Consider the following 18753-nt stretch of genomic DNA (forward strand, 5'->3'; position numbering starts at 1 on the left):
GTTAAAGAAGGAAAGGGGGGGAAACCGCGAGAGTATTATTAGAAGCATAATAGCAGATCAAATTACTAGTAAGTAAATTCTGCTGGGATAGTAATGATGAATGTTATAGAGTACTCGGGTGATGAAAAAGATTAGCTCCGATGGAGTGGCTAGTTCCACTGTATATCACAAGGGCTAATATCTTGGTCGATATAATAAGATCTTATGACAGTGCCTAGATATAAAGATATTGTAAAGATATGGAGAACGTATAAAGGGATTACAAGAAGGGGTGGGGACAAATGAGAGGCCTTTACTCAACAAGGTGATATGGTGAGGTGATAGCTGAAAATTAGAGAGGTTGATGATCTTATTGGAGGCTATTGCCTCTGAGATCTGCTCTGATTCTTGTAGGCCCACCTGTCCCTGTCTCTTAATCGTCCCTTTTGTTGTCGGGGTTGGTCCTGTTCTAAAAAAGGATTGGATAGATTGGTGGCTGTAGTTTATCCGCTTTCATCCATATATCTTTAGCTGGCATAGATACATTGACGACGTGTTGCTCCTCTGGACAGGATCCGTCCCCATGTTTGAAGACTTTGTCAGGACTCTTAATGACAATGACATTAATTTGAAGCTAACCCACGTGATAAATGAACATGAACTGGTCTTTCTGGACCTCAAAATTTAGCTGGAACAGGATGGAACCATCCAAACAGAACTTTTCAGAAAAGCAACATCAACCAACAGTCTGCTGCATTGGGATAGTCATCATCCCTTTAGACTGAAAGCTTCCATCCCCTACAGCCAGTACCTGAGAGCCAGACGCAATTGCTCAGTAGACCAGACCTTTTACAATGAATGTAAAACACTTAGATCACGGGTCAGGGAATTGGGCTACCCCAACAGGGTTTTAAAACATGCCTTCCATCGGGTTGGCAGTATTGACAGAAACACGAGTCTACACTTTACGCAACCAAAATCCGATTCCACAGCCCCTCGTTGCATAGCGACGTTCGACCAGGGCTGGGAACCTATGTCCCAAGATCTGAAGAAAAATTGGGCTATTCTTCTATCCAACTCAGAACTTCAACGCGTGTTACCACAGTACCCACCATTGACAGCTCGCAGACCGACTAATTTACAAGACCAACTTGTACGTAGCCATTTGGCATCCCCACAACCATCAACCAATTGGCTATCCACCATTAAAGGTACCTACAAGTGTGGACACTGCAAGGCCTGTCAATATATATCACCACCTAAATTTGCCATTTCCACCCAAACTCAAATCAGGATTGAAACTAATGCCTTGGTCAACTGCAGCTCCACGCGACTCATTTATTTGATCACGTGCAGCTGCGGCACACAATACATTGGCAAAACTTATCAGCAGTTTAGGCGCAGGATCCTGCAACATGTAGCATCTGTCAATAACACCATCACACCAACACCGGTAGCTAGACATGTTCTTAACTTCCATGATGGTAATCCCGACAACTTCAAATTCCAGGCAATAGAAAAATTACTACCTAACCCCAGAAAGGGTGACTTCAACAAGACACTACTTAGGAAAGAATCCCAGTGGATCTTCTCATTCAAGACTCTGGCCCCTTTGGGCCTCAATGAGGAATTTAACTATACACCATTCATACACTAATTTCTCGCATTAGTCCATCTCCAATAGGTATTTTGCCATTGTTTCAAGGCACATTAACTTCCAATATACCTTTATCTTCTCAATAGCCTATAATTGTTCTTAAATTAGCACTTATACAAATTTTGGACTAAGACATTAGCCCTTATGGCATCTAATTTCCCCATATTGGTAGAGTAATTAGCCACCTCTATTTGGAGACTATACGTTCTCCATATCTTTACAATATCTTTATATCTAGGCACTGTCATAAGATCTTATTATATCGACCAAGATATTAGCCCTTGTGATATACAGTGGAACTAGCCACTCCATCGGAGCTAATCTTTTTCATCACCCGAGTACTCTATAACATTCATCATTACTATCCCAGCAGAATTTACTTACTAGTAATTTGATCTGCTATTATGCTTCTAATAATACTCTCGCGGTTTCCCCCCCTTTCCTTCTGCTTTAACCGATATGGTGGCTACATATCCATGTGTTATGACATTATTGGGTTACATGACTACCCTGTACATTTCCCTATTATTAATTTAGATTAATTTTTATTACGTTTTCTTTTCATCTACATATTTTCTCTATCACACTTTATCGATACAATATCTGGCTGAGTCAGTTCCCGGCCATCCACATCTCTCTCTCAATTTAGTATTTCAATTTAGAACTTCCTTTTTGAACTTCATGAGCCACCGTACCCGCCCTTGCCGGTTGAGCTTACATGCAACCAATAAGATTCCATGGCGGGGTTTTTAAACCACGAGAGATCGTTGATTCAGTTCCCCCTGATGAGTCTTTGAACTAGGCGAAACGCGCGTCGGGGCGCGATACCCTCCCTTGTGCTCCTTGACTGAGTCAGTATCACTGACAGAAGTGGCTATATACCTATTAGCCGCTCCAGACAGCACTATTAACCCTGGCAACTAGCCGCTGTGGACAGCACCATTTTGCATCAAGGACTAAGGCAAACGATAGTTTTTTCAGACTTGCCTTACTAGTCCTTACTATGGTTTATATGCCAACTGATATATTTACGATTAAATGTGCATAATTAGTCCAGGGATCTTGTCAGGGGCACTTGTGACAAAACCTTCATACCGATCAGGGTTTTATCTGGTTTGGTTTCATTACTATCCTCCTCTTACTCAGGATTTGTCACTCAGCCTCTACTCTCTCTATATACCTTTCCTGTACCAGATGCCCTTGAAGGCATCTTTCCTACTTATTGTCTATTTACACAGACTATTTTATTCTGTCTCCCAGTAACATATCTGACAGCTGTAGCACATCAAGTTTTTCGCTACTACTTTACACCACAGTATCGGACACTCTGTTATGGGACATTATTGATACTTTTTTCGTCCGGTGTTATTATGTATTCCACCTTGGCTACTAGGACCCCTTGTAACCACGTTATAGATTGTTATTTCATTACTGTAGTATAGTCTCAGGTAATTTTTCCTAAGCGGGGCGCGTTATTCTATCTTGTGCCCCTTGATAGTAGCAGACGCTACATCAGCCGAGGTGATACTTTACTGTGTGACGGCTGTCAACCGTTTTTACGGATGAAGTCTAACTATAGCTCTCTAAACTTGCCTTTTTTGGTCCCTCAAGTATATGTTACTAATTGACATTTGGCTGTGAACCGTTTAGACAGCACTATCCCGTACTATGGATAAAGTCTAACGACAGTTCTTTAGACTTGCCTTTTTGGTCCCTCAATCATGGTTTATATGCCAAGGAAACCTTTTTGAGTGAGGCGAGATATCCTCCCGGGTGCCCTTTGATAGCAGTGGCCATCATATTTACGAAGTTGACACTAAACAATGTGACGGCAGCGAGCCGTTTTTTTGACAGTATTAGTTTATATTATGCCGTAGCTATCTCGGCACCACGGTTAGGAATAGGAGTATTACTAATAAACTTACTCTTGACATTTATGACTCTTTAGTACATCACTACGGTGGTGTCTATATCGATTCGACCATACACTACCTTATCTGTTCACATTAGTATCACGATTTTTATCAGTATACTCATTTCTTTTACCTATACTCTGTTTTGTCCATGTGTACTCTCGGTTACTGACTATCATACTGACTTTGTTTCTCTGTTAGTTAGTCATTGCTGGGATAGTTCCCTTTCTTTTGATGTCCCACTATTTACTAATAAAGGACTTTTAATTGTTTGTCACAATTAAAATGGGAACAGACCCTGTTTCCCCTTTCCCTTCTCTCCTCTTTCAACATTACACTTCTATTTGGGTTACCCCCTTGTCTGTTCCTCGACTTTGGTACACCAATAATTTGGCCTATTTTGCAAAGTTACTTATGTGTGTGAATGCACACATTTATTATTACAATTGTGTATGCACAGATGTATTAAAGGAACACTGGGATCTAGTGGTTTTGATGCCTGGCATCTTGCCAATGTAATTTGTGTGAGAACATACCTGTGACCTTAGCTCTTGTTTACAGATTATCTTTATTTCCACTGAGCTAAACAGGGTTTCAACTAAATGCTATCAGTGAGCATGGCTCTGTATTGGCTATATTTAAGCTGAACATAGATATCTGTGTCTGACGGGAGGAAACAGGATGTGGCGCAGGACTCAGGGCATCCTGGTAAGTTGTCAGTCCATTCTAAAACTGACTACCAATTACTTTGGAAAGGTGTGGGAGTGTACCAAGGCACTCCCGAGTCCTGACACCATAGTTCTAGGAGTGTTTCTTGAAAGCAGTGATTTAGTTAGAGTGTGAATGCCTGCAGGGTGTACGTGAAACAGAAGATGCAGGTTAGAAACATAGTTGTGATGGCAGATAAGAACCATTTGGCCCACCTAGTCTTCCCAATTATTTAAATACTTTCATTAGTCTCTGGCCTTATCTTATAGCTAAGATAGCCTTATGCCTATCCCACGCAAGCTTAAACTTCTTCGCTGTGTTAACCTCTACCACTTCAGCTGGAAAGCTATTCCATGCATCCACAACCCTCTCAGTAAAGTAATACTTTATGATATTATTTTTAAACCTTTGTCCCTCTAATTTAAGACTATGTCCTCTTGTTGTGGTAGTTTTTCTTCTTTTAAATATAATCTCCTCCTTTACTGTGTTGATTTATGTATTTAAATGTTTCGATCATAACGCCCCTGTCTCGTCTTTCCTCCAAGCTATACATGTTAAGATCCTTTAACCTTTCCTGGTAAGTTTTATCCTGCAATCCATGAACCAGTTTAGTAGCCCTTCTCTGAACTCTCTCTAAAGTATCAATATCCTTCTGGAGATACGGTCTCCAGTACTGCGTACAATACTCCAAGTGAGGTCTCACCAGTGTTCTATACAATGGCATGAGCACATCCTTCTTTCTACTGCTAGTACCTCTCCCTATACAACCAAGCATTCTACTAGCATTTCCTGCTGCTCTATTACATTGTCTGCCTACCTTTAAGTCATCTGAAATAATTACCCCTAAATCCCTTTCCTCAGATGTTGAGGTTAGGACTCAAATATTCTATACTCTGCCCTTGATGCATTATCTTGCACTTATCCACATTAAATGTCAAAGGTACATGTGTAGTGCAGACTGTGTATTTGGGGTCTCAGTGTGTAGGTGTTAAGTGCAGTATTTCTATGAGATGACACTCTATATGTTGGTGTGTATGTATTTGTGAATTCAGGGTGCTTGTGAAAATTCAGTGTCTGTAAAACCAAGTTGTATTCTGACTGTACAGAGCCAATGTATGTGAATTACATGTTTTTTTTATTTTTTTTATTATTAAGTCAGTGTGTATATTTTTACCATTTTCTCCTCCCAATGTCCTCACCCACTCTTTCCATGACGCTGGCTCCATTTTGTCTACATGTAAACAGCGGTCATGTAACTCACAACAGCAATGTATTAGTTTATACATTATTCATTTATAATTTGTTGAATGTATTTAAATTTTAAGTATTTTAATTTGAACACTTTTTATACAATCACTTAAAGGGACACTATAGTCACCAGAACAACTGCAGCATTATGTAGTTGTTCTGGTGTCTATAACCTGTCCCTGCAGGCTTTTTAATGTCTTTTTTCTGCCTAGTAACACCTCTAGTGGCAGTCAGTCAGTCAGTCACCAATGGAGGTGCTTCCTGGGTCAATGCTGGATGTTCAGCATCTCCACGTTTTGCATGATTTAATGCATCTCCATAAGGAGATGGTGATTGGCGCAGCACAGCATTTTGTTGCTTGTGCGCCTTAGCCTCCCAATGCTTTCCTATGGGATTGATTATCAGGGAGGCAGAGCCAGCCGCAATTGCTTCCGTGTGGCTCTGGAAAATGGTGAGTAAACTTTTAAAGGAGGTTAAAAGGGGGTGCCAGTAAACTAAATGGTGTATTACCGCTATAGTGTCAGGAATACACATTTTCTGGGGTTACTTCCAATGTGTAGCTTAATCCAGGGCTTAACAAATTTGTTTGTAATCTAGGAGCCTGCTAAAAAAGTTAAGAACCAGTCATTTTCAATGAGAAAATGAAATTCTTAAAGGGACACTATAGTCACCAGAACCACTGCGAAAAGGCAGTGTTTACATTGCTGCTTTGTAACACCTCTGGTGACAGTCACTCAGATGGTCACTAGAGTCCTGGGTCACTGCTGCACCACGTGCAGCATCCACGTTCAGTGTCTCCAAGCTCTCCATGGAGGCGCTGAATGTTCCTCATAGAGATGCATTAATTTAATGCATCTCTATGAGGAGATGCGGATTAGTACATTGGCTGTGCATGCACAAAGTCCTCCAATGCATTCCTAAGGGAAAGCATTGGCTTAGCTGAGATCATAAAGATTGATAATCTCAGCCATGGCGAAACTGGCAAGGTGTGGGAAAATGGTGAAAAAGATGAGTAAAAACACCTTCCTCATGCGATCGTAGGGGGCAGGTACCGAAATGCGCGCGCACACACTCTGACAGGCTCACATACACACGCTGACAACAGGCTTGCTCGCTCGCACACAAACACACTCTCTTGACAGGCTAACACACACTCTTACACTGACAACAGGCTTGCACGCACACACTCTGACAGACTCACACACACTCTCTTGACAGGCTCACACACATACACACACTCTGACAGGCTCTCTCTTTCTCTCACACACACCCACACTCTGACAGGCTCTCACACACACACACACACACACACACACTCTGACAGGCTCTCTCACTCTCTCTCTCTCACTCACACACACACACACACACACACACAGGCTCACACTCATTTTTGTTTTAATTGAAACCCACTCAGCCCAGGGCCGGCCTTAGGCATTTGGGCGCCCTGTGCAAAAAATCTTCACAGCGCCCCCCCTTCCCGTCCCCCCCCTCCCCCACTCCTTACCCCTTCCCACACACCCTGTCACACACACACACACACAGTCAGACACATACACTCACTAACAGACAAACACACTCACAGACACACACTAACAGACACAGACACACACTAACAGACACAGACACACACTAACAGACACAGACACACACTAACAGACACAGACACACACTAACAGACACACACACTAACATACACACACACACACTCACCCACATTAACACATTTTTTAACATTTATTTAGACCCCCCCCAGCCTCCTTACCTTTGGGAATGCTGGGGGGGGGGTCCTCTTCCTCCCTGGTGGTCCAGTGGCTGCTGGGCTGGTCGGGCGGCTGGCGAGGGAGCACTTCCTCTGAGCTGTATGCTCAGCTCCCTCGCACGCTGCAGAGTGAGGCTGGGAGCCGGAATATGACGTCATATTCCAGCTCCCAGCCTCACTCTGCGGCGCGCGAGGGAGCTGAGCATACAGCTCAGAGGAAGTGCTCCCTCGCCAGCCGCCCGCCAGCCCAGCAGCCAGGCATGTCTGTTAGCCGCAAGGCTAACAAGACATTTGCCTTGGGCATTTGGGGGCGGCTTTTTTTGCCGCCCCCTGGAAAATGCCGCCCAAGGCAAATGTCTTGTTAGCATTGCGGCTAACAGACATGCCGTGTGAGCTATGCGGCCGCAGGGCGCCCCCTGCACCATGGCGCCCTGTGCGGCCGCACAGCTCGCACACCCCTAAGGCCGGCCCTGACTCAGCCAACCTACCTTTGGGAGAGCTGAGTGTGTCTTTCCCTGGGGTCCAGTGGGGCTGCTCTCTTCCTGTCTGCGAAGGAGCAGTACTTTGCCTGCAGCTCCTCTCTGCTCCCTAGTGCTCTGTAATGATGCCGGGGCCGGAATGATGTCATATTCCGGCTCCCGGCCGCAAGGTAGCAGAGAGCAGCTGCAGGCAGAGTACTGCTCCCTTGCGTGCCGCCCACAATGCTATCGCAGGCTTGCTGCCTCAGCCAGCCGCCTCCAATATTCCCCATGACGGCCGCCGTCAAAGCTCCGTCGGCTGCCACAATAACCAGTGCGAAATTTCTAGTCGCCATGGCGACCTGGCGTCCGGGATTTGTCGAGCCCTGGCTTAATCCAAAGTTTGGCAAAACCATGGGCAAAATGAATTAAGTGAAGTACACCCTAGCCCCCACAGATTGAGAAGTGCAGACCAAGGCATTGTCATTTATTGTAAAGTCACATATTTCAAGGTCAATAAAAAGGCTACAAAGGTGCTTAAAGGGGATTTTTTATATTATGTATGCTTATCCCTACATTTAACAAATATGTATATGTTACAAATATTATTGAATGTGGAAATCCATCTCCATCTTAGCTTGTTGCCAGTCATTGGTCTAAAGCAGCGGTTCCCAACCCTGTCCTCAAGTATGGAGTAGAGGATTTAGGGATTACCCTGTCATGTCTGAAGTGTTTTTTTCTTCTTTCTTAAAGCACCATATAGACAATTGGGTAATCCCCAAATACTGGGTTGGGAACCAGTGCTCTAAAGAGTTACTTCAAGCACCATGACCACTTCAAAGTTTGTACTGATCATGGTACAAGGAACCTGAGTGTTCAACATTGCACATACATAGATATTACTGCTATAGGTGTAAGCCCACCTCCATCAGCATTATTAGCCAGCCTAGAACAAGATTTCCGGTTTGCTAATGTCAATTCTGTGTATATTCTGTGCGTAGCGGTTCCTTTATTGGCTGCGACTTCTCATCTGACACTCTCAGCCAGTAAATTACAAGCAGGTTTCCCATTCAGATTCTGCAAAAGCCAGATGTGAATAAAGCGGCATGTTAGGAGACTCTGGACCACCATGGTCAGAGGCAAACTGTTGCAAAATTATTTGACCCCCCTTACTGGGAACAGTGCCAGGTTACTCCTGGAATCATAACCTCTACAACCCACCAAATATCTAGCTTTCGCAGTCCTATTGTCCCCAGATAATCCTTAATCCACTCAGATTTAGGGAAATATGCCTGTTTGTACACAGCAGAGGTTAGAAGATGGCATGCTATTTCACATCTGTATGGCTATGCCTGTAAAATCAACACATATATATATTCAAAATAACTCAATGGTACTGTAGTAGTGTGGTATGGTCAGTTCCTTGAAAATAGCCCTAATACATGCTGAATTGGTGGGCCATCTATATTATTATTATTATTATTACTATTATTATTATTATTATTGAAATGCTCATAATATTCACACTGATTTTAAGAAGGTATTTCTGTACTACCAGCAAGGTTGGGACATCTATTATTCAGGTGAAATCTGTAGCCAGCATTACCTTATGGCTACAAACCTGAACAGTTGTCTTCATCCATAAGCTGCTGTTTAAATGTTTAAAGGAATAGTTCAAGCACCTTAACCACCATAACTCACTGCAGTAGTTATGGTGCCATCAGCGCTCAGGTGCACATTCACCTCTTACCTGGGTTTGCAATTGTGCCACTGCACACCTCTGTTACTGACATCGAAAAGCTGGAAGCTCCTAAGCAGGTTCTTCTGTTAGCAATGAGCAGGACTAGCTCATTGGCTGAGAGTGTCAGCTGATCACTCTCAGCCACTGTGTGAAGCACTGAACAGGGCCTAGAACAGACATCAAGCTTCAGTCTCTTCATCGACAAGAAGCAGCACCTGCATGACCCCAGATAAGGAGTCAAACCGTTCTAAAATGGGGGGGAGGGATGCAACCATAACCACTACAGCAAGATTGAAGTGTTCCTTTAATACCTCAAGATTTCCACTTTAAAGCAACAGATATAGTTTTATCAGATGGCGATAAAATTCCCCCTAGTCTTTTGTTACTCCCTCAGTGTGGCTTATGAAAACACATAGAACCCAACCTTGCCGAATGACATGGCATAATAGGAGACTTTCTCATTGCTTGGCTGAAAGATTGTTTATATAAGGTTCATCTGATGTACTGCCATTCTAACAAATAACACAGTTTATTAGTCATGTCACAGGATGTATGTGCCCTTCATAGTCTACAAGGTTTCCTGTCCTTTCAATTACCTTACATGACAATAAAACAAATGGCTATCAACATTCGGAAGGATGACACAATGTTGTTTGCAGATGATATATTAAGAAACCTTTGACACCGGGGAATTTTTTTTTCTTCTTTCTCACAAGGAATTAAAACAAAATATAAAGGGAAAAATGTAGGATTAACAGGTTCTTATCTTATGTGCACAGTGTAATAATCCTTTTAATAAACTGCCTTGTGGAATGTAAACATGACATAACTGAACTTCAGGCCCAAGTTGAGGAATTCTTGTTTTTATATGACAGAACCTAAAAAAGAACTTAAAAAAAAGACAGAACTACTGATTTAATGAAAAGTGATTGAGCTGTAGATTTATGTATGTGTTATGCATGCTGGTTTATGTGAATTTGAATTACTTGTGTTTAATAGTCCATACTGTTTATTTAGCCATTAGTTATTTTATATATTGGGCACAGCACAGTTAAACACAAGAATAAAGTCTCATGTTCAACAATCAGGATTGAAAAAGCTGATGTCAGCAAGTTCTAAAAAACAATTTCCTCTGTCATCACTGTCGCATAAAACCTATGGTGCGTTTTAAAGCCGAGACGTTACGAGCAATATTAGAAAAATATATTTGTGTAAAGTGTTTCTAGTGTGACTTCAGTCTATGGTATGGATGAACAGATAAAAGACATGCGAGTGAGAAGATTGCCTTGGTGATTGGATAATGAGTCAGACTTGCATAAGTTAAAGGGAAAATATTGTCAAAAAATTATCTCTTGCTGATTTTATTTTTAGAATTTTATTGAATGAAAGATTGATCTAACATCACGTTTACATTGTTTCAACATGTAAAAATAAAATCGAACAAAGCAGCATTCGAAATATATGTAGAATATTGGACATAACCATGGCAAGAAAGAGAGGGGGGGAAAGGGGAAATTGGTTGTGATAGAGGCAACAATAACTATAATAAATTTAAAAGTCCAGTCAGATCAGATGAGAATTTACCCCACCTCACTCACAAATCTACCATAGGAATTTGAACTCTGGGGTAAGCAACTGTTTATAACCTGGGTATCAATATTCTATAGAAGGAGTCAGAGGTGTCATGGAGTAGAGCTATAATAAGCCTTGCTGTATTAGGGGGGAAAAAAAACACTTTAGATCTTATCTGCTGAGTCACTAAAATATTCTTAACTTCTATAGCTGCACAACAGGGACAGAACAGCCCCTCGCCAGGAAAAGGCCCCACCAATAAGGAGCTTCTTAATCTGGTCTATGAGATCTGATCTTATCCCATAAATACTAGTCCAGCAGAGGTTTTTGGGATAAGTAGTTTGTTGCAACTACAGCTGGTGTGCAATCACATACGATGTGATGGAACTGCTCTAAACCTGAAATTAGCCATACTGCAGATGATATCTGTTGATAGGTGGACTAGTGCGCTGGTTCTTGATCCAGCCTATGCACAGTGATCGGCAGAGCCCTCACAGCTCAGCTCTCTCTTGTGGCCAAATGGACAAGTTGGAAGCTATTAAAATCAATGGGGCTGGCTTTTAGTCTTAGCATTTTTTAGAAATTGTCCTACAAGTCCAGCGACAGGGCAAGGGGCACGTGGTTGCTAATGTCAACTCAAGTTGAAGGAAATTCAGACAAAATGTATTTACGTTACACTACAATGTCTAGTTTTAACTGCACACCTAACCTAGGCCTCGATTTTATATTTTTTTTAATGTTTTTCAAATGAATACAATCTGTTAAATAAAACTTTTCAAAGAAGTCACCGTTAAAGTATTTGGGAAGTTTTGTAAATAAATAATTTAAAAGGTTTTTCTAACAGCTTGTGATCATCCAAAAGTTTAAAAAATGAGGCCCTAGTCAGCAGTTTCCCTTATACTTTAATAACTCTTTTGAATGGATTACAATTTTTGGTGTTCTTTTTATCTAACACTTTGTTTTCAGATACTAGTCTTACTAACGTTTTAACACTTTTTTTTCTGCTTACAGGTTGTGGTGAGAGAACTCTTGGCGCAATATTCTAGACAATATGAGGAGAGCCCGGTGTTTGGTCTTCTTAGAAATTGGAGTAGTTCTTTTGGGGACAAACTACGGACGAGGTGTGTATATTATCTTAATTTAGCTGTATCCAATACTGAGACATCAGCAAGCTTCTTCATCCTCCACACTTTTAATTTAAGTGAATGTTTGATAGTGTGAAATCTTTTTCCACATTGAAATAATTAAGTAACTGATAAAGCACACCATATTTACTCATTACTTAAAAAAGAAAAATTCTGAAAAAATATGCAGCCGTTCCACGTACGATGCAAGCCAGTGATTTTTATAGTGCAAAATGTAGGAGTGATCTACAAAGTATTGGGCTTCATTACTTTTCTACAATTATATCCATCTTTCGTGCATAACAGTACTTAGCAGACAACTTTTTTCTTGAAACTGTGTCAACGTCTCGCTTGACAGCGTTGGCTTGCACATGTAGGATGTGTTGTACAGTCCAACAGTTATGTATAATAGTTTTATATTCCTTATTTTTGTAACACTAACTCATAGCTCCTGGTCATCTGACATCTGCTAGAAAGATTTAATATCCAGTGTTGAAGTAAGGAAATATCAATGGAAAAATCTGTCCCACTGTCATATTAATCTCACAAATCAGTGTTGATTGAAATATTACATATACATTATTTAGAGCATGCATGTTTAATAAGTATGCTTTCCTTAATAGAAGGACACGTCTTTTAGTTCCCAAAATTCTAGTACTCATGGTCTTAGTTCTGGTATCCATGTGGTTTGTCTCTGCAAATAAAAATATTTTAAACTTTCTTAATTTTTAAACAGTGGTTTTGAGTAAAAATCTTGCCGCCTTGGGCATTCACAGATCATATCTTTAGAGTATGCACCCAAGGAAATGTATTTATTTTTTATTTTTGGAAAGGACAAACAAAGGGTTCTTAGGACATTAATTGTTTTTTAGCATTAAAACAGCAGTGTTTTGGGGAAAACATTTTTTGGGGGATATTGCAGATACTTCATTCTGTTGCTTATTTTTCTGTTATTTTTTTGTTAGTTGGTTGAAAATAAATGTGCCAGGCCATGTATGGCTCCATAATCAGTACAGCAAATTGTAGTGATTATGGTGCTTGGAATGTTAGTTTTAATGAGACACATGTATGGTTTATTCAAATAGCCAAAATAAAAAAGTACTATGTATGCGGTTATATGCTGTTGTAATTAAGGCAACACCATTCAATTTCAATTAATAATAACTAGTAAATAATCATGATATGACTCAGACATCAAGCACAAAGTGCTTAAGTAAATTAACAAAAAGAAAAAGCAAAAAGTAAAAAATCCAAAATATAGAAATGTTTGAACTGGCTGAACTCATCATCAATAATTTGTAATGTAAATATCTGAATTCAAACCAAACCGTTTACAAGTGCTGCTTGGATATATTGACATCATTACAAAAAAATTGTGTCTTGCTATATTAGTGATTCAGTTTCTCTTTGTTTAATATCATTTATTTAATATCTTTAATGCGTTAATTTATTCAGTATTTAGAGAGCATATAATTTAAGTCAAAATACTGAACAAAATACTGAACTGCTACAGGTCAATAAATACACAATGTATTCCACATGGATATAGCAACACCCCCACCCCCTGAAAATCTTTCACTGTTTAAGAAAGATAAGAAAACCAAAAGCATAACATAAGAGTTGGTTATCTCATTCTCGTAGTAGAGTTTCTAGTGATAATACAGCATTGCATTTAGATAACGCAATAACTAAAAAATAAACACACACATTATATATGTGTGTTTATATATGTTTGTATTTATTTTGCATGTATATATATATATATATATATATATTTATAAATTTTACAATAATACAGTATTATTAATTTTACTGCCTTAAAACCGGGAAACCCAGGTTCGAATCCCTGTCACACTATTTCACCAGTAAGTGTCCCTGGGCAAGACACATACATAGCAATATGTACCCACCCACCTCAATAATATTACAGAGGTGGAAAGATCAAGGATAGGTCTTGATTAAAGTGAAAATACAAGGATATGCCCATACCAGAGGCACTGGAGACCGCTAAGGAAAGTCTGAGAGCACTGGCAACCAGACTGAGCAGATACACCAGAGATGCAGAGGCCAAGAGAATAAATGCCCTGTTTACCAAAGAACCATCCAAGGTCTATGCACAGCTGCAGTGTAACCACAACATATCCACCCAAGACCCACCCAGAGTAGAGACTGAACAGTACTGGAAGAACATCTGTGATAAACATCACATAACACCAAGGCCAAGTGGCTACTAGACCTGTAAGCAGACCACTGCATGCTCCCAGAACAAAAAACATTCACCATCACAGTGGGAGGTAGCCAACGAGACGACATGGCATGATCCACACCTACTGGATAAAGAAACGTATATGAATACCTAGCAGCACAAGCGAACTAACTACTAGCAACAGGCTCCCACCCTTACTGGCTAAGACAAGGAAGAACAATACCAGTTATGAAGGACTCTCACAAGGAAACATCATCTAACTACCAACCAGTAGCCTGCCACCCCACAACATGAAAGGTCCTGTCAGGCATCTTAGTCTCCAAGATCAATGGGCATATGAATCCGTCAATGAGCAATACTCAAAAGGGGATTGAAAATAACACCAGAGGATCAAAACACCAACTGTTGGTAGACCAAGCAGTCACCCGGGATTCTACACGCAGACAGACCAATTTGTGCACAGCCAGTACCAGAAGGCCAAATAGATGTAGAGAACAGCATCAAGTACCTGGGGATACCACAAATACATTGCAACCATGAGGAAGAGGCAAGGAAGTTAGCAACATCCAAGTACATCCAGAGAGTCAGACAGGCCCTGAAGTCCCAGCTCCGTGGCAAGATCAAGTTCCAAGTCATCAACACCTATGCACTACCAGTCATTAGGTACCCAGCTTGAATAATAACAAAGAGAAGACCTGGCCACCATAGATGCAAAGACTTAGTAACTACTTACCACGAATGGAGTATTCCACCTGAAATCCAGTACCCAGAGATTGTACACCAGTCAGAAGGAAGGATGTCTGAGTGAGTGAGGCATGATGAGTGTCAAGGCCACAGTCCTGGATAAAATGCAGAGCATCCTCAAATACATCACAAAGGTGGCTCCCAAAGATGACATGCTAAGTGAATGCCTGAGACAACAACAGGTAGAAGATGCAGAAAAGGAGGAGGAGGTTCCATGGCAAGACAAACTTCTCCATGGGGTATATCACCTTCAGATAGCGGATGTGGCTCACATTACATTACATTAAATCCTATCAGTAGTTGGAAAATGGACTGAAATACATCACAGAGGCACTTATCCTAGCAGCACAGTGACAGGCACTCAGCACTAGATCAATAGAAGTGGGAGTCTACCACACCAGAGAGGACCCAGCTACCGCAACTAGCTGCCCTGTCCTTCCTCAATCTCCCATAAGCCCTTGCTATGTACCCTATTATATGCAAATGAGGCTGTTGGGGGCTTAAATGTGTGTATTATGTCTAGTAAAGTAAGTTGCTGTTTAACCTTCACAAAGTGTCGCCTGGTGGTAAAGGCCCTCAGTTATCCCAGTCAAGCCTGTGCGACTGGGTCTGAAGTGGTCCAGGCTGCCTGATAGCTACAAGGAAGCAGACTTGGCGGAGGTACTTGGTTGTAGTACTGGAGCTCCGTCACAAATACCACAAAGAGTAGTTGAGAATGACAGGGCTAAGATCCTGTGGGCCTTTTAGATCCAGACAGACAAGTAAGATGTGGCCTTCAAAATACAGAATGTCTGGGTACACCTGTGGTTTCCTCCTAAGGCAGTCTTTATTGCAGGAGCACAAATAACAGACAACGTTTCGGCACTCTTACGTTCCTTTGTCAAGTCCAGACTTGACAAAAGTTCCTAAGAGTGCTGAAACTTTTCTGTTTTCTGTGCTCCTATATCTATACAGATAGATCTATAGATATTGAGAGAGAGAGAGATATTCTAAGTGTATTTTTTATATAATTAATGTATTAATTATATATTGGGGGACCTGCCTAACAACCCAGGCAGAAATTCCAAACAATTTAATATGCAAGCACTAATACAGTGTCGAGTAACACAAGTCACAGTCTGTAATAGTACACAGTACTAATATTAGTCACAGTGCTATGACTGAATATTATATAATTTCTGGGGTAAACCACTTGTTGGGCATACATTTATGAGTTAAATCCATTATGGCTCAATTTAGACAAAGTGCCAGGAGCCAGTCATCTCTTGGCCCTCTTATTGTATTACCCTCAACCCGAACTTGTTTTATTGGGGTTTAATTTTTTTACAGTATGTGTTAAGTAATTACAAAAAAAGCTGCTTGTCTGTCTCCCTGAAAGAGTTGCTAGTGTCAAAAACTCCCAGGGCTTAAGCCCAGGAATAATTTGATGATCCCTTCCAAACACCACTTTTAACACTCAGTTACTTACAGACACAAACACACAGGCACATACAAGCAGACAGGCACAGACTGGCATGCACAGATCAAGAGAGACAATCAGAGACTGGCACTCCCAGGCACAGACAGGTACTCCCAGGCACATACAGACAGAAAGCATACAGGCAGATACACACAGGCATACAAATACAAACACACACACAGACATATACTTAACTTTACATACAAAGGATACGGTCTTCCTTGTAGGCCATCATCATGCAAGGGGTACAAGAGGCAATCTAATAATGTATTTCAGGGATGACGGCCGCAAGCCTCCCTTAGGAAGAGCTGAGAGTGGTTCACCAGCCCTGCTCTTCCATTTTCCAGATCCACAGGCCCTTATGCCCAGCTGCAATACACTCTGAGTTAGGGTCTGCCGGGACCAGAAGCAGCACAGTAATAGAGATATGCATTGAGTATGATAGAATGTCGTACATATTCCCTGTATCTCTAGCACTGCACTACTTTCGCTCCCAGTCAAATCCTAGATGGATTGGGGCCACGGACAGCAGTGCAGCCTCTCAGGGCAAAATGATTTGGAGCTACAAGGTCTCACATTAACAACGCCCCTGTCGGCATGTATTCATTTTCACTTTTGAGCGTAGCTTTTTATTATCAGCAGTGCAGCTCTTTATTGTAAATAGCAAATCTAACTGATAGTCTTATAATTATTGTGATTTTTATATTCTCATATGCAATGGTTGCTTCTGCACACACCAGAAAGACTAACTATGTACATTAGTCATTTTGTAAAGGCCATATTATTTTGGCAGCAAATGCCACTGTATACACCTTTCTGTGAAATGGTAACCCTTTATAATAGCTGCTATTTGGGGAGGATATATAGTGTTGCAGCTAAATAGCCTTAATGTTTCACAGGTCTGCTTGCACTCCCTAATGTACTGTATACATTTCAGAAATGTCCCTTTCTTTAAAAAGAGGAAACTAGGCCGTATTAAATACCTGAAAGTATCGTCATGATTCATAGTCACAGGATTGAAAGTAAGGAAATGAGCAATTATAATTTTGAGAGATTCAAATGGGAGTCAATCAACTGTAACTAACTCTGTGCTCTGAACCAGATAAAAAATAAAAAAAAGTAAAGCGTATGTGCTCTGATTTATCTAAAATGTACCAGCAACAATTATATAGTATAAGTGACCTACTTAATAATTACATTCAAGAAACGTGCAAAACTAGTAAAATACATAAACTTAGCCAAAGGTGATATAGACATACCTTGGCACCTGTCATATCTTTGTATATTATATATAAATGGTAAGCTGCACTCAAAATATCACAGTATCAAATGCATCAATAAAACATGAATTGCAGCAAGAATAATTACATTATCAGCAATATATAATCCTGCAAAGATATAAAATCCATAAGAACCATAAATAAATCATCGAAATCTACAGGTGAATGGCTTCACCTTAATAATGCCGAGCCCACGTTAAGTACACAAACATTCACCACATGCTTTTAGTAATTATCTTTGTCTACTGGTGTGAGTCACATGTGGTTTGAAAATGGCGGGGTTAGTAACCTGAAATACAAAATAAAAAAGCTTTAAACATTCTACAAACAATAGCACATTTCAAAAGCTACTTTCAGTTCTTTCGGTCAAAGGGTATCTAACGTAAAAATCCATTTAATCTCTTCTTGTGATAAAATTAACATCCACCTACCTAAAACCTATGAATTCTAATAGTGAAGAGTCACTTCTACGGAACTTGTCAAAATAGGTCGGACACTGTGGTGTAAATATCCCTATTTAATGTTTCTAATATGTTTTCCTGTCCTAATAGTGGTAAACAAGTTATTCCCACAAATGCCACACCACAAGGGCAAGTAAAGAAAAATTATTATATTCTCGCTTTTGCAATTGATACTTTCACTAATTTAAATCTAGTTTCTTTGACTGAAATTCTTTATAAACTTTCCTATATGAAGATCCAGTTATTCTACAGGGCATACATTTTCCACATTTGTAGAAACATTTCACTCCCTTGTTGGAACAATATCTTTTATTAAAGCTTCTTACTAATTTCTGTTTTAAACTGGGACCCCCACCCCCAAACACTATTTTTTGTGTGTAATCCTCTAAGATTCCCTCCTATCCTTTTCAATATGTTCCAATGCTTTTTTATAATTCTTTTTAT

The 18753-nt window shown here is 40.5% G+C and overlaps 1 protein-coding gene across 1 annotated transcript in view; it reads left to right on the plus strand.

Annotated features, from left to right (window-relative positions):
- The window catches only part of ACOXL (acyl-CoA oxidase like), a 447901-nt gene that overhangs the window by 295853 nt on the left and 133295 nt on the right, over positions 1 to 18753 (plus strand). The window contains exon 14 of the mRNA XM_063443672.1: positions 12047 to 12156. Within this exon, the coding sequence (XP_063299742.1) occupies positions 12047 to 12156 (110 nt within the window). The remainder of the gene's footprint in view (positions 1 to 12046; positions 12157 to 18753) is intronic.

Source organism: Pelobates fuscus, chromosome 2, assembly GCF_036172605.1.
Source record: "Pelobates fuscus isolate aPelFus1 chromosome 2, aPelFus1.pri, whole genome shotgun sequence".
Classification (NCBI taxonomy): domain Eukaryota; kingdom Metazoa; phylum Chordata; class Amphibia; order Anura; family Pelobatidae; genus Pelobates; species Pelobates fuscus.